This window comes from Cervus canadensis, chromosome 33 (assembly GCF_019320065.1).
Source record: "Cervus canadensis isolate Bull #8, Minnesota chromosome 33, ASM1932006v1, whole genome shotgun sequence".
NCBI lineage: Eukaryota > Metazoa > Chordata > Mammalia > Artiodactyla > Cervidae > Cervus > Cervus canadensis.
The window spans coordinates 35,582,234-35,596,886 of record NC_057418.1 but is presented as its reverse complement, the minus strand read 5'-3'; the positions used below and the strand labels follow the sequence as shown (position 1 = coordinate 35,596,886).

The 14,653-nt window shown below is 56.3% G+C and overlaps 1 protein-coding gene across 1 annotated transcript; it reads left to right on the top strand.

Moving 5' to 3' along the window:
- The first annotated feature begins 1,183 nt into the window (after positions 1–1,183).
- TBXT (T-box transcription factor T) lies at positions 1,184–12,463 on the top strand. The gene is made up of 9 exons (XM_043457254.1): positions 1,184–1,253; positions 2,396–2,760; positions 3,409–3,673; positions 4,633–4,767; positions 5,792–5,853; positions 5,971–6,032; positions 8,060–8,236; positions 9,247–9,376; positions 11,584–12,463. Exons 2-9 carry the CDS (start codon positions 2,555–2,557, stop codon positions 11,861–11,863), a joined length of 1,317 nt encoding a protein of 438 aa, XP_043313189.1. The 5' UTR covers positions 1,184–1,253; positions 2,396–2,554; the 3' UTR covers positions 11,864–12,463.
- The last annotated feature ends 2,190 nt before the right edge of the window (positions 12,464–14,653 follow it).

Sequence of the window (14,653 nt, the reverse complement as noted above, 5' to 3'; positions counted from 1 at the left end):
GCAGCCTTCGTTGAAGGGACCCAGAGAGCGGAGACGCTTGTCCTGAGAACCAAGGAACGAAGATCCAGAAACCCCCGCCCAAAAACCCAAGGGAAAAACCTAGGCGCTGACCGGCGGGAGGACCTCCGCAGTTAAGCGCAGCACTGCGCCCCAGCCTCTCGGCCAGCCGCGCGCGGAGCCTTGGGCGGGGATCCCGAAAACCGGCCGTGCCTGCTGGAGGGAGGAAACGTCCCCGCGCACGTTAGAGCGCTAACGTTCCCCCTGCCGGGCTCTCCCTCTTATTCGGCCACGTCCCGTTTGTACGGCCGAACTGCAGTTGGCGGGAGGGACCCGGGAAACCCGGGGGTCCTCACCAGCGCTTCCAGACTTTGGGAAAATCGACCCCCAAGCGTCAGCGCCAAGAGAGCCCCCCGCCTTGGGGGTCAGGGAGCGACCTAAGCTTCGCTTTGCAGCGGAGGTTTTGGAGAGCCCCCCTGACTGCCTGGTATTCACGCTTCTTCCCCGCACCACCTCACACCCACCCCCGTGTTCTAAGTGCTCAGGTTTCAGCCGTCCCAGGCAGCAGAGATAACCTTCTTAATTTCTCCAAAAACACACGCAAACCCCCCCAAAGCCCGTGGCCCGAGAAGCCCGATGAAGGTGACTCAGCAGGGTCCGGGGCCGCGAGCACACGAGGTCATTTAAGTGTCTCCTTCCAGAAGGAAACTGTCCCCCTCGGGCAGCCCCTGGGCACTTCCTTTTTCCTAGACAACAAAGAAACAGAAACGCGACGGAGTCGGGGCGCGCGGGGCTGCCCGGCTCCTGGCTTGAGCTGGAGGCGCGCGGGTCGGCCGGGGTCCTTCCGGCGGTGGCCCCCGCGGTTCTCCACGGCGGAGCGAGTCTGGCCCCGCGCCGGGCGAGGAAGGGTTTGCGCGGGGTTTAGATCCCACGGCCTTCCCGCAGAGGCCCCTTGGCAAGGCGCGGGGTTGTTCTGAATGGGGGGCCCCGCCGACGCGTGGCTCCTTCCAGAAAGCCTGAAGGTGGGGTGCGCGCGGAGCAGACGCGGGGGACAGGGGCTGCGGCCACGTTGGCTTCTTTCGAGCCGCGGGCGAGTGAGTCCGACGCGTGCAGTCCGCGTCCCCACGAGGAGCGTCTGCTTCCTTCTTTGCTGGGTTCCCGCTTTAGGAGGAATGTTATTGTCTGAAGAGGCCCCATTGAACTATTTCCTGCCCATTGTCACCTTTCCTGCGCTCTCCTCCCGGTCCTCGCGGAAGGTAATAAACCACCCGGGCCCCGCCACCCCACCCCGCCAGGCGCTCAGGCGCGGCCGCGCAAGGAGATGCGCCCCGAAGCCAGCTCGCTGGGAAACCCTGGCCCGTCCCCCCTCCCGCTCCCACCTTCCGCGAAAGCAAAGACCAAAACCCACAGAAGTCGTGCGAACTCTCGGGCTACACCCAGTGCACGCACAGACCTCGCCATCAAAGTCCTACTTATATAGGGGGGAAGCGAGAAAACATCCAGAAGGCGGGCGGGGGAGGGGGTGTTTTATTGATTTCAGTCTATTTCCCTCTCCGGGCGCGAGGGGGACTGTGGGCAGAGGCTCGGAGCGCGCGATTTCTCTTTCCAGACCCTTGAGGGCTGCGGAGAACAGGGGGCGCCCGGTGGGCTGGTCCGTGGTCGAGGGTGTTGGCGGGATCACCTGAAGCGCCGCGGGCCGAGGAACAGGACCGGACCGGGCTCGGTGGCAGCTGAATCTTTGGAGAAGCGCGGAGACCAGCCCGACTCGGGCCAGGCCCTGGGCGCGACCTTAGGCCGGGCTGCGCGCGGTGGTCGCGGGCTCCGGCGCACGCGGGAGCCGCGGCGGGACTGGCATACCTGCGGGGTCCGGGATGCTCTTGGAGAGAGAGGCGGGGACCGTGCGTGCGCGGGAGTGGGGGAGCCTCGCGGGCCGCCGAGCAGCCCCTCGGCAAGGTGCGGGCCGGGGCGAGCTCGCGGGCCGGCCCGTCGGTCCCCAGCGCGTCCCCCACCTCCTCCCGGCCTTCGGGGGCCCGCCCAGCCGCTTTGATAGAGGTGCAAACATTTGGGGGAGGGCGGAGGTGTAGGGGCTGGGCCGTGGCTCGCAAGGTCCGGCTCCGGATTCACAAAAAGCCGGCGCGGGAGCCCATTGATGGCCCCCCGCCTCCGCGGCCCGCCCGGCGGGGTCTGATATGGCCGCGCGCGGCCAATCGGCGGCGGTCCCGGCGCTTCAAAGGGCTCGCGGCCCAATCCGCCGCGCCCCCCTGCGCCATGCGGCAGGCTCTATTTATGCCGAGGGGGGATTTTCCTTCCCAGGAGACCTACTCTAGTCCCTCCTTGCGGGAGTTCAAGTGGAATAACCTCCCGCCCCCACCCCTCTCCCCCGCCCCCTCCTCTCCAGATCGTCGCCCTCCACGCTGGTCGGCTCTGGGTCTGTGCCGTCGCGGGTCTGGGCACTTCTTGGGTCTTCTTGGAAGAGCGGCCGTCTGCGGCGGCGAAGGTGGCGCTCGCGTAGCCAGTCGGGACTTGGGGGGGCGTCGGAGCGCGGATCGGCGGGAGGATGACCTCCCCGGGCACCGACAGCCCGGGGAAGAGCCTGCAGTACCGCGTGGACCATCTGCTGAGCGCCGTGGAGAGCGAGTTGCAGGCGGGCAGCGAGAAGGGCGACCCCACGGAGCGCGAGCTGCGCGTGGGCCTGGAGGAGAGCGAGCTGTGGCTGCGCTTCAAGGAGCTCACCAACGAGATGATCGTCACCAAGAACGGCAGGTGGGCGCGCCGGCTCCCCGCCCGGCAACACCCTCGCCTAATCTTTCCGCTCATTTCCGCTCGGGCTGGGAATAGACTCGTGTGGCCTCTCCCTCTCCCTCTGGGCCTTCTTCGCAGAATTGTCACTTTCCTGGGGAGGACCGGATGGCTTCCCTGGGGGCTCAGATAGTAAAGAAGCCGCCTGCTATGCCGGAGAACCCCTGGTTCCCATTCCCGGGTCGGGAAGATTCCCTGGAGAAGGAAATGGCAACCCACTCCAGTATCCTTGCCTGGAGAATTCCGTGGACAGAGGAACCTGGTGGGCTACAGTCCATGGTCTCGCAGAGTCGGACACGGCTGAGCAACGAACAGCCCTGGGGAGGGGGGACTCCCCGGGGACCCGGAGGACGGGGCCTGCTGGCTTTTGCCCAGCGGGCCTGACCGGTGTGCTGCAGCCTCGGCCGGGCCCTGCCCCACCTGCCTCCAGAGGCAGAGGGATGAGGGATGGTGGGGTGGGCCCCTGCAGATCTGGGAGAGTCCTGGGCAGGAGGACGTGCGTGTCCCCTTTTAAGTTCCCAGGGGGAGCTTTCGGCCCCAAAGGACAGCAGCCCCTGGCTTCGGCCTCACCATCCCATCCGGGGTCCTCCAGCCGCGCCCCTTCCTTTTCAGGAGGATGTTCCCGGTGCTGAAGGTGAACGTGTCCGGCCTGGACCCCAACGCCATGTACTCCTTCCTGCTGGACTTCGTGGCGGCCGACAACCACCGCTGGAAGTACGTGAACGGGGAGTGGGTGCCGGGGGGCAAGCCGGAGCCGCAGGCGCCCAGCTGCGTCTACATCCACCCCGACTCGCCCAACTTCGGGGCGCACTGGATGAAGGCGCCCGTCTCCTTCAGCAAAGTCAAGCTCACCAACAAGCTCAATGGAGGGGGCCAGGTAGGTGTGATGGGTGGGGGGCGGGGGGCGGCTCTAGGAGGGGCCTGTGACTCTGCACCTTCTTGTGGCAGAGAGCTGGAAGGGCACTGCTGGCCTGGAGGTGAAGTCTGCCTTCCTCAATTAAGCCCTCAGTGCTGTTTATAGTAAGCTGACGACAGTAACACCCGGGCTGGAGAGTGAGCCGGGAGAAGGCGCGAAGCCTCCGAGTTGAACAGGCAGGCGGGCCTCAAGCTTTGGGGAACTTCTGCGTCCTAGCCTTCAACTTCCCTGGGGTAGAGAAAATACCCGTGCTGAGGGTAAGCGCTCATTTCAGAGCTGAATGTGCCTGTGTACTTACTGCGTGGAGTCTGAGCAGACTTGCAAAGCTGTCCTTTTCTACAGATAGTCTTTCCTTGGGGAGTGTTACTGGGAGACCCGGTGTTCCCAAAAGCAGCAGCGGTGCTCAGGCATTCCACGCTGTCTACAGCTGCCCTGGAAGCTGTAGAACTTTGTTCTACCAGGTCAAGCACATCCTGAAGGGCAGGCATTGCCTCTGATCGTGAGCAGCGTCTCTCATTCCTTTCCAGACCTAGTCGTGGGAGCGGCACCTGACGGGCAACCTACCACCTTCAACTTGCTCAGTTGCTCAGTCGTGTCCAACTCTGTGACCTCATGGTCTGTAGCCCGCCAGGCTCCTCTGTCCATGGGATTTCCCAGGCAGGGATACAGGAGTGGGTTGCCATTTCCTCTTCCAGGGGGTCTTCCCAACCCAGGTATCCCTCGTGTGTCTCCTGCATCTCCTGCATTGCAGGCGATTCTTTATGCCCCGAATCACCAGGGAAGCCCCCAGCGTCAGCAGTAAAGACATTTTCCTGTGAGCTGCAGCAGTTTCTGCGTTTACGTCAGGACAAATGGAAGTTTTGTTGTCTTTAACGGTGGGACTTTGAGGATCGCAGTTCCTGTGTTCATGTCTCTCCCAGATCATGTTGAACTCCTTACATAAGTATGAGCCTCGAATCCACATCGTGAGAGTTGGGGGTCCACAGCGTATGATCACCAGCCACTGCTTCCCGGAGACCCAGTTCATCGCGGTGACCGCTTACCAAAACGAGGAGGTGAGGGGCGCGGGCACTCAGCGGTCTCGTGTGTGATGAGTGTCCATTAGAGTCTGAAGTTTAGACAGATAATTAATGCCTTTTCAAATAATTTCCGGTAATGGTAAATACCAAACGGGACAGAAGGAGAAAAGTTTTAAAATAAGTACTCATTCAAGCACTTTCTCCTTTAGTTTCCCCTAAAAGTGTCTAAATCTAGAAGCATCCACTAAATGCGCAAAATGAAAAGATAAATAAAGCATTCAGGTTCAGGACTGTAAGATTTCTTGAGAACAAGACTAGAGAGAGAGAGAGAGAGAGAGGTGTCTCCTTACTCTGAAAACCTTCCTGAAAGGTCAGGAGCACCCCTCCAAGTCTGTGCTGTGTGAAGGGTCCACTAGATACAGCATACAGTTTAGTGCCTATGAATCCATGTCTATGCCTGACCCCAAAGGACAGACAGTAGGTGATTAGCTGGTCAGGCTGTGAGTGTTGACCGCCAGCCAGAACTGGAAGTCACTCTCTGTAAGTGGATCTGGGTTATGTTTTGAGCCGTGTTTGCTTGACTGATGCACACAGAATATTGTCAGCAGTGAAGAAGTGACGGGAAAGTCACTCAGTCGTGTCTGACTCTTTGGGACCCCATGGACTACATGGTCCAGGCCCGAATACTGGAGGGGGTGGCCTTTCCCTTCTCCAGGGGAATCTTCCCAACCCAGGGATCAAACCCAGGTCTCCCACATGGCGGTCAGATTCTTTACCAGCTGAGCCACACGGGAAGCCCTTATGAGCAGTAGGTTAAATTTATTGTGAATTCCACTTAGGAAATCAGCATTTAAAAACTTTACATAAATGTGCTGTTCTTTATGAAATATTATAATTACTCGGCTACTTCAGATTCAAATAGGAAAGTATACCTGGAATGAAGTCTGATTATATTTGAATATTTAAAGGGGATATTGGTGGTGCCTGATTTCTTGGGTGCCTAATTAAGTCCTTTGACTAATGAGCTGTATACTAGTAAATGCACCTTCTTGTTTTTCAGATCACAGCTCTTAAAATTAAATACAATCCATTTGCAAAAGCTTTCCTCGATGCAAAAGAAAGGTGAGAGAATTCTAACGGTACGCCTGGGGCGAAGAAGTGTGCAGAATGGTGAGCTATTGCTGCAAATACTGTTTCCGGAACGCTCTCCTTGACCTTTCAATACACTTTTTTTGACAGAAGCGATCACAAAGATATGATGGAAGAAACAGGAGACAGCCAGCAGTCTGGGTACAACCAATGTACGGTTTGTTGCACTCGGCCCAGATGTACCTTGTCTCAGGGACCAGCCTGCCTGGGGCCGGGGGCTGGGGATGGGGCAGACAGAATTTCCAGGTGCCCTTGGTCAGCACACTGCTCTTAGCTGTGCAAGGCGGTGGCCTTGCATGTTGACGCTGTTCCTACTGGTCATCGAACTGCTGGCTCTCAGCCTCCACTCCATCCTGGGCTTGCAGATGCCAACCCTGCTGCCCCATCCCCAAGCCCACAGGATTCCTGACAGAGGAGCCTGGGTTCTTTTGCTTTGAGGCCACTCCAGGGGCTTCCTAGGTGGCATGATGGTAAAGACTCTGCCTGCAGTGCAGGAGACGAAGGAGACGGTTTCCATCCTTGGGTCGGGAAGATCCCCTGGAGGAGGAAATGGCAATCCACTCCAGTGTTCTTGCCTGGGGAATCCCATGAACAGAGAAGCCTGGTGGGCTAGAGTCCACGGGTCACAGAGTCCATGCGGTCACATAGTCCATGGACACGACCGAGGCGCTGAGCACACACGAGGTGGCTCCAGCCACGGCTAGGATGGATCGCTGAGACCCTGACGGGTGTTCAGACTCTGCTGTGTTGGGCAGGGGGAGAACTTGGCTCTCATGCACTCTGAGATGGTCTGTCTTTTTGTTAATGGCTGAGAATGGAAGGACCATCTCTGGGACGGTGCTTCTGATCACGTGTAGCTCTCCCCCGGCTTGCTTCGGGGTTGGGAATGGCCCACAGGTCGTGCTGGAGACAGCGGCTCGCAGGATGGGCAAGTCTGCTTTCAGTCCAGCCTCCTTTGGGAGTTAGTGGAGTGGTCAGCGGGGTGATGCGGGTCTACAGCAGAGTCTATCAGGGGAAAAGGCTGTGTCTACCCGTCCAGGCAGGTGGGGACTCAGAGATGAGAAACTGGCAACCCTTGGGAGAGAAACGTTTTTGCTGGCTGCTCACGTCTAGGTTCGGGCGGAACCAGAGCAGCGGCTTTCCGCAACCACCATTTCCCTTTCTTTCTTTTCTCTCTTTCTCTGTCTTTCTTTTCTCCCTTTTCTCCCTCCCTCCCTCCTTCTTTGTCCTTCATGGACTGCTTTAACAAACAGCTCCCCTAAGAGGCTCACGGCTGCCACGTCACAGAGCAGTGTATGAACCGCTGCTCTGGCCAGCAATGGGCCCGCGCTTTGTGGCCACGTCTGGACCCTCCTCTCGTTGGAATGCTGTCTGCAGTTAGAGTTTGGGAATTGGAGCCTGAGTAGTTGTCCTAGTGGTTGCTTTTCTGAATGTAAAAAAAAAAAAAAAGGAAAATAAAGGGAATGGAGAAGAAACGGGAACTTTAAAGGAGGGCTGGGCAGTGTTGGAAAGATTCTCTGATGAACGGTGGGAAAGGGTGAGCCGAACGCAAGAACAGCGAGGAGAAGGTGGGTGCCCCTCCGGGCAGGACGAGGCTCCTCCGCGTGACGGCGTGGTCTGCAGCGGGGAGGGGAAAGGGGAGAGGGGCTAAGCGCAGGGCTCTCCCTGTGTGTCCTGAGTCTGGATTTTGTCTGTTTTTACCTTTATTCACACTCAGTAGTTTGGCGTCGACAACTGGCCTGCCTGGAGGGACAGAACATCCCTGGGGATAGTCTGGGAGGATTCTGGGAGGGGGGAATTTTCTGAGGAAGCCGCAGGGCTGGCCAAGGTTGGGGTGCGTCTCCCAGGTTCTCGGGTTCCCTGCGGGTCTGGACACCCTGGCCCTTCTCTGGCCGCATGGGTGACACCCACGACCCCTGAAGCCTAGGCCAGGCCCTCGGCGTCCACGGGCCCTGAGGAGGAGGCCCACCACTCCCTGGCCTCTGCCCCGCTGTCCTTTAGCTCTGTTTCTGGCCACGGGGCTCCTGGGACTTGAGTTCCCCAACCAGGGCCTGAACACCCCAGGGTCTCCGCCGTGAGAGCTCGGAGTCCTGAGCCCTGGACCGCAGGGAAGCCCCGTCCTGCCCGTTCGGTGACGGAAGGGAGGCAAAGCGGGGTCCGCAGCGTGCTTCTCTCACAGCAGGGGGCTGGCTGATCCCCGGAACCAGCACCCTGTGTCCACCCGCCACCCCCCACCCGCAGTTCGGAGGCCCCCTCTCGCTCCCCTCCACGCACGGCTGCGAAAGGTACCCGGCCCTGAGGAGCCACCGGCCAGGCCCCTATCCCAGCCCGTACGCGCATCGGAACAGCTCTCCAAGTGAGTCCCCAGCGGGAGGCGGCGGGGCTGGGGGTGCCGGGAAGACCTCCGGGAAGGGAGAGGCAGTCGGTGAGCGTCCAGGGGCCAGGCTCTTGACTGGCTCAAGAGAGACCTTCTTTCGTGTCCACGTCGCTGCTGGCTGGACCCCAGAGACCTCCAGGCCAGGGGCTTCAGGGCTGAGTGTGACTGATACCGCTTCAGCTCCTTTACTTTGGGACCCTGGGCTCAGGTTTGCATATTTTGTGAACCCTGTAAGGTGGTGATGCCGGGCCAGCCAGGCACGAGGATTACTAGCTTGATGAGACGCAAGTGTGTTTCTCCAAGTATGAGGCCAGGGTCAATGGCTCCAGCATCATCTGAAAACTCCCCAGACCCACAGAATCAGAAGCTCTGGTGGTCCAGCTCTTTGTGTTTTCACACGCCCCTAGGGGACCCTGGTGCAGGCTTTACTGGTATGAACACTGGGCCAGACCATGAAGATCCCAGGACCTAATTCCCTCTAACACCATGGATGCCCAGACTTCATTTTGTCTGGCTCTGAAAGGAGGAGAAAAGCAAATGAACGCCATAAAACAATTAAGCAATTAAAGCTGATTTGAAATGAAAGACGCTTATTTGGGAAGGAAATAGCAGTCCAGCTAGAGGCTAGATGATCATATTTTAAATTTTGCCTTGAGTAAATGCTTTTCAAAGCCCTTTTAATTCTTAAGTGATAATCCTTTGCAGAAAAGACAGGTAAAAATTGCATTGATTTTTCAGTATAATTAGTTCTTAATCATGTGACTGTCGGAGTCCATTTCTACAGGATAGCTATTAATCTAATGATAAAAAAAGCCTGGTGCTGGAATGTATTCCAGTATGTACATTGGACAATGAGCATGGGCCTTTGATGACCAGTTAAGCGGGTGGTGATCTCAGTGTTGGGTAGCTCCAGCTGTTGGTAGCATTTCAGGGTGTTTTGTAACCCTTGGAAGCCCCCATCAGTAATGAGACTTTTCTTACTTCTGTAGCCTATTCCGACAGTTCATCCGCGTGTCTGTCCATGCTCCAGCCCCATGACAACTGGTCCAGCCTTGGAATGCCTGCCCACACCAGCATGCTGCCCATGGGTCCAAACGCCGGTCCTCCTGCGGGCTCCAGGTAACGTCTGTCTGGGGAGTGATGCAAAGTGTCCTGGGAACATGAGTGCCTGTGATGTCATCCCATCCCATCCATTAGCCTGTATTCTGCTCTTCACTTACGGGTGACGGGTTTTTATTGATAACTTGACCACTAGCCAGCTATGTCCGGGACCCCGGGTTACAGGACTGCTGTGAGTTCCTGCTTCAGCCTGTCCTCTGGGAATTCAGTGGTGCCTTCAGGGTCGGTGGAGCCGGCTGTCAAGGAAGGGAGCAGGGACCCTCTCCTGGCTCTGCTGTTGACTGGTTCATGTGATGGACAAGCCTCCTGAACCGCGCTTCTTCAAGAAAAGGCCACCAAGTAACCCCAGCTGCAACCCATCTTTACAGGATTGTAGGTGAACAGGATTGTGGGGTCAGTAGGTGAATCTTGAAGACAAGTTTCCAGAACCTCTTTTGACAGGTGCTGTCAAATTAAAGAAATACATTTGTTGGATTTCTGTGGATATAGAATCAGTGTTTCTTCACATATATGCTAGGTAACTTGAAAAGAATGATGACTTTTATTATTAGCTTGAAAATTATATAAAGGGAGGTTGGCTTCAAAAAGTCAAGCCAGTCGGTCCACGTGTTACATTTCTTCATAGGATTATTATAATAAAAACTAAAATGACAAAGCTAGAGCCCAGTCCATGTTTTCTAAGGAGGAGATGAGTCAACGGTATTTAATGATTGAACAAGTTGGCTCACAGCAGACAAGGCACCTTGACCTCAGAAGCAGTGCCGTTCCTGTGTGGATGCTCGCTCAGTTGTGTCCGACTCTGCAACCCCGTGTACTGTATAGAACATCAGAATTTGCCTAAGATCTTAATTCTTTATGTTTAGGAAGCAATTCCTTTAAAGTTGGAATCTAATGTCTGCTCTTAAAAACAGAGCAACCAATACATAACCAGGAAGCCTTTCCAGGGCTCCGAGGTCACCTAGAAGACTTCTGTGAGTCGGATGACCTGCAGGTTACAACGGGGTCCCCCCTGAAGACTTCAGTGCATCTCAGAGCCTGTTTCTTTTCATCTGTAAAACGGGTAGCGTCCCCTGCCTCGCTCCATCAGGCCTGTTTGCAAGTCCAAGTGCATCTGAAGGGCAGGACAGGGCCTGGTCCACCGCATAGCCCACCGCAGCCTGAGGCCTCCTTGTTCATTTATGGAAGGATTGATTCTGCTAGAGGAGAGGGACATTTTTCAGAAGCAAAACTTCGCCTGGTGTAGGGTTGGTCAGGCCTGTGTTCTCAGACAGGGGAGGGCTAACGTCCGTTTCCAGTTGCTTCCTGCAGGGACTGGGAAGCAGAACCTGGAAGGTGGGCTCGGGCCAAGGCTCTCCTGAAGAAGTGGGCTAACAGGGGTTTGCTTCTGGGTCTGAGTGCTGGGGATCTTCCTTCTCCCGGGCGTCACGCTGACACCTGCTGACACGCGGTGCCCGCAGGGATCACCAGGGGATGCCCTGACCATCCGTGTTTGTCTCCCTCATGGGAATGGCTAGCTTGTTGTGGTTTTTTTTTTTTTCCCTAAGATTTGTTTATTTCCTAATTTTTTGGGCCGTGGTGGGTCTTTGTCGCTACATGGACTTTCTCTAGTTGTGGCGAGTGGGGGCGACTCTCCATCGCGATGCCCCGGCTTCTCATTGCAGTGCCTGATTTTGTGGCCGAGCGCGGGCTCTAGTGTGTGTGGGCTTCGGTAGCCGCGGCTCACGGGCTCTCGAGAGCACAGGCTCAGTGGTTGTGGCTCGTGGGCTGATTGCTCCGGGGCACGTGGGATCTTCCCAGACCAGAGGTTAAACCCCTGTCCCCTGCACTGGCACGTGGATTCTTAACCAGGGCCAGCAGAGAAAGCCAGGAATTACTAGTTAACACAGGTGCTTACGCACATCCTCTGAAACATTGGACTCAGTGCATCTGAGAATTTGGATTCTCAGCTCGAGCACAAAGCTGGAGTCTTTGGAGCAGAAGCTAACAGTGCAGGTCGAGGCCTTTTTAGGCAGCTCCCAATGATTTTGTTTCTTGTGGGCACAGGAGACGTGACCTCTCTCCATGTCCGAGTGTGATTTAATCACACAGAGGAAATGAGTCGTTTATACCCCCGCCGTCTGGGGTGGGGTTGGCGGGGGTCTCTTTCCGGCTCCTGGAGCGCCTCCCCAGGTCTCTGACCTGCCTGTCTCCCCACCTTTTCATTTCAGCCAGTACCCCAGCCTGTGGTCCGTGAGCAGCAGCAGCGGCAGCGTCGCCCCGGGCGCCCAGGCGGCGGGCGTGCCCAGCGGGCTGGGAGCCCAGTTCTTTCGAGGCTCCTCCGCCCACTCTGCCCCCCTCGCCCACCCGGCCTCGGCGTCCTCCTCGTCAGGGTCCCCGCTGTACGAGGGGGCCGCCACGGCCACAGACGTTGCCGACAGCCAGTACGACGCCTCGGCCCAGGCCCGCCTCCTGGCCTCGTGGACGGCCGTGTCGCCCCCGTCCATGTGAGCCGGAGCCCGTGCCCGAAAAGAGGCCGGGGCTGCGAGAGTCTGAGTGGCAGCCTTGTGGGGCGCAGGAAGGGGGTCAGGCCTGCCGACCGCCCTTCAAAGGAAAGAGGAAGAAGGTTCACGTTCTGTTACGTATCAGGGGTCCCACCGCCACCGCCGGGCTCCGTCCTCCGTGGTGGCTGTGCGTCCTGGGTCCGATCTGTGCTGCGGGTGAATGCAGGCATGGAAGCGAGGCAGGGGGCTCTCGCCAGGATCCGCAGTGACGATGACCGGGTAGCATTCAGAAGCCGCGTTTCTCTTCCAGCCCGGGGACGTGTCCGGCGCATCAGGCCTTGTAGCTTCTCCCGTCATCCTCTGGGGAGATAAAAAGCGCGCTTCCAGGTCTACTCCCTGCTGCTTTCCAGTAGCTTCCAGGTCCCTCTTGGGACCCCTGTGGCCAGGGTCCTAGTCAGAGCCCAGCTGAGACAGAACTGAACCCCTCTTGGGGGACAGCAGATGGCCATTGAAACAACAGCGTCCAGCCCTGCCTGCTAGAATGTTTACTTTTGAGCATAGGTAGCTGATCTCGTGTACTGTTAAACCTACAACTGTTTATGTTTTCCTTTTGACAAACTAGCCAAAGACAATCAGCAGAAAGTATTTTCTGCAAAATAAAGGCAATGTGCAAAATTCGGTTGGTCCAGTTATTATTTAAACCCCTCTTCTTTCGGAATGAGACTTTGCTTGTGCTCATGACTGTCCTGGAGGAGCTTTTCAGTCTGTGATGGACTTTAACATTTTATCCAATCAGTGGCAGGACTGGAGGTGAAATGTTCATATATTTATTTACTCAGTAGATAGACTACATTGCCACAAAAATGCAAATGATGTTAAATGATTTTCAAGAGACTCAGCACTGAGGGGTGAATGTGGATAGTGACAGAATGTAGAACATAATGATGCCATGAAGATCAAGTGGGATGTTTGGCTCAGAGGTTAAAGCATCTGCCCGCAATGCGGGAGACCCGGGTTCGATCCCTGGGTCGGGAAGGTCCCCTGGAGAAGGAAATGGCAACCCACTCCAGTACTCTTGCCTGGAGAATCCTGTGGACGGAGCAGCGTGGTAGTCTACACGGGGTCGCAAAGAGTCGGACCCGACTGAGCGACTTCACTTTCACTTTTCTTTACTCAATTCAAGCAAAAATACATAGAGTGAACTGGCGAAAGGTCACAGTTTACAGGTGTCAGGTGTAGCCACCACAGTCATTTGAACAATAAGGCACTTGTTAATATCTTCCCTGCCCGTTAGGTTTCCCAGTCGTGAGTCAGAACCACACCTGCGCTAGATCGGGGCAATTTCTCCACCTAGTGGCTGAACCCTTCCTTTAATCCTAGTTGTTCAAGCTCGATACTCTGAACCTCTGGCATCTGTAGGAGTGTGAGCCTAGAACTGAAGTGTAAAGGGCTGCACCTTTGGTGTATCTGTGTGTGCTTTCCAGTCGGGCCAGGCTTCTTGCAAACTATTTGCCACTTGAAAGTTTTTCTTGGTTTTATTCCTGTTGTGTGTGTTAGTTGCTCGGTTATGTTCAACTCTTTGTGACCCCACGGACAGCCCGCCAGGCTCCTCGGTTCATGGGATTCTCCAGGCAAGAATACTGGCCTGGGTTGCCATTCCCTTCTTCAGGGGATCTTTCTGACCCAGGGTTTGAACCCAGGTCTCCCGCATTGCAGGCAGATTCTTTACCATCTGAGCCAGAGGGAAGCCCTGGGTTTAATGCAACTCCTGTAGAAATATCCCAGATGAGAAGATTTGATATTATATAAAGATATAAACGGGTTCCCCTGGTAGATCAGCTGGTAAAGAATCTGCCTGCAGTAGAGGAGACCTGGGGTCAATTCTTGGGTCGGGAAGATCCCCTGGAGAAGGAAATAGCAACCTACTCAGCATATTCCAGCCTGGAAAATCTCACGGACAGAGGAGTCTGGCGGGCTGCAGTCCATGGCATCACAAGAGTCAGACACGACTTAGTGACTAAACCACCAAAGACGTAGAAGTACTGGAAGAATATTTTAAAATAAACCACTGCCCAGGTAGGACTGGGAAGTCAACTGGCCCTAGGCGTGAGGTCTGCAGGAGAAGGGTGAGGCGGGGAAGGAGGGGGGCAAGATCATGTTGGGGTTTCCCAGAACCCATCACCTGACTGCTGTCCGAAGGCTGGGGCTGTCCCCAGCACCCGCCCCTTCCCAGGCCTTCAGGAGCGTTGGTGAGCGATGACCGACCTGCAGGCCAAGAGGAGCACGGGTTCAGTGAGACTCAGATGCCCCGGGTCGCTGGGGAGCACCTCCAGGAACAGGGCCCTGCCCCCGCTGGGGGCTGCGGGGAGACGGGGCCTCCACTCTGGGCTTTGACATGTTGGAATTTCTGAAGGTGGCCCAGAGAGTAAATTCAAGGAGTTAGTATTTTAATAAATCCAATAGCGTCTTTTTGGCTGCAGGGCAGCGGCAGCTGAAAAGAGCAAGGAGCGGGCAATTTTGGTACAAAGACCTGAATAGGAGTGTTCTTTCTCATCCCTTGCTGTGGGAACCTCAGGAAAGTTAGCTACGGCTCTAGAAGTTGAAGTTCCTTATCTGTCCAGATGGAGAAAGACAAGACCTGGGTGCTGTTAAAAGGGATCTGTGGATCTCCCTGCCCGGTCCAGTGGTTAAGTGCTTTCACTGCAGGGGACGTGGGTTCAATCCCTGGTCCAGGAACTAAGATCCCATAGAACATAGAACAAGAACATAGAAATAAAGCCAAATGGATCTGTTTTAC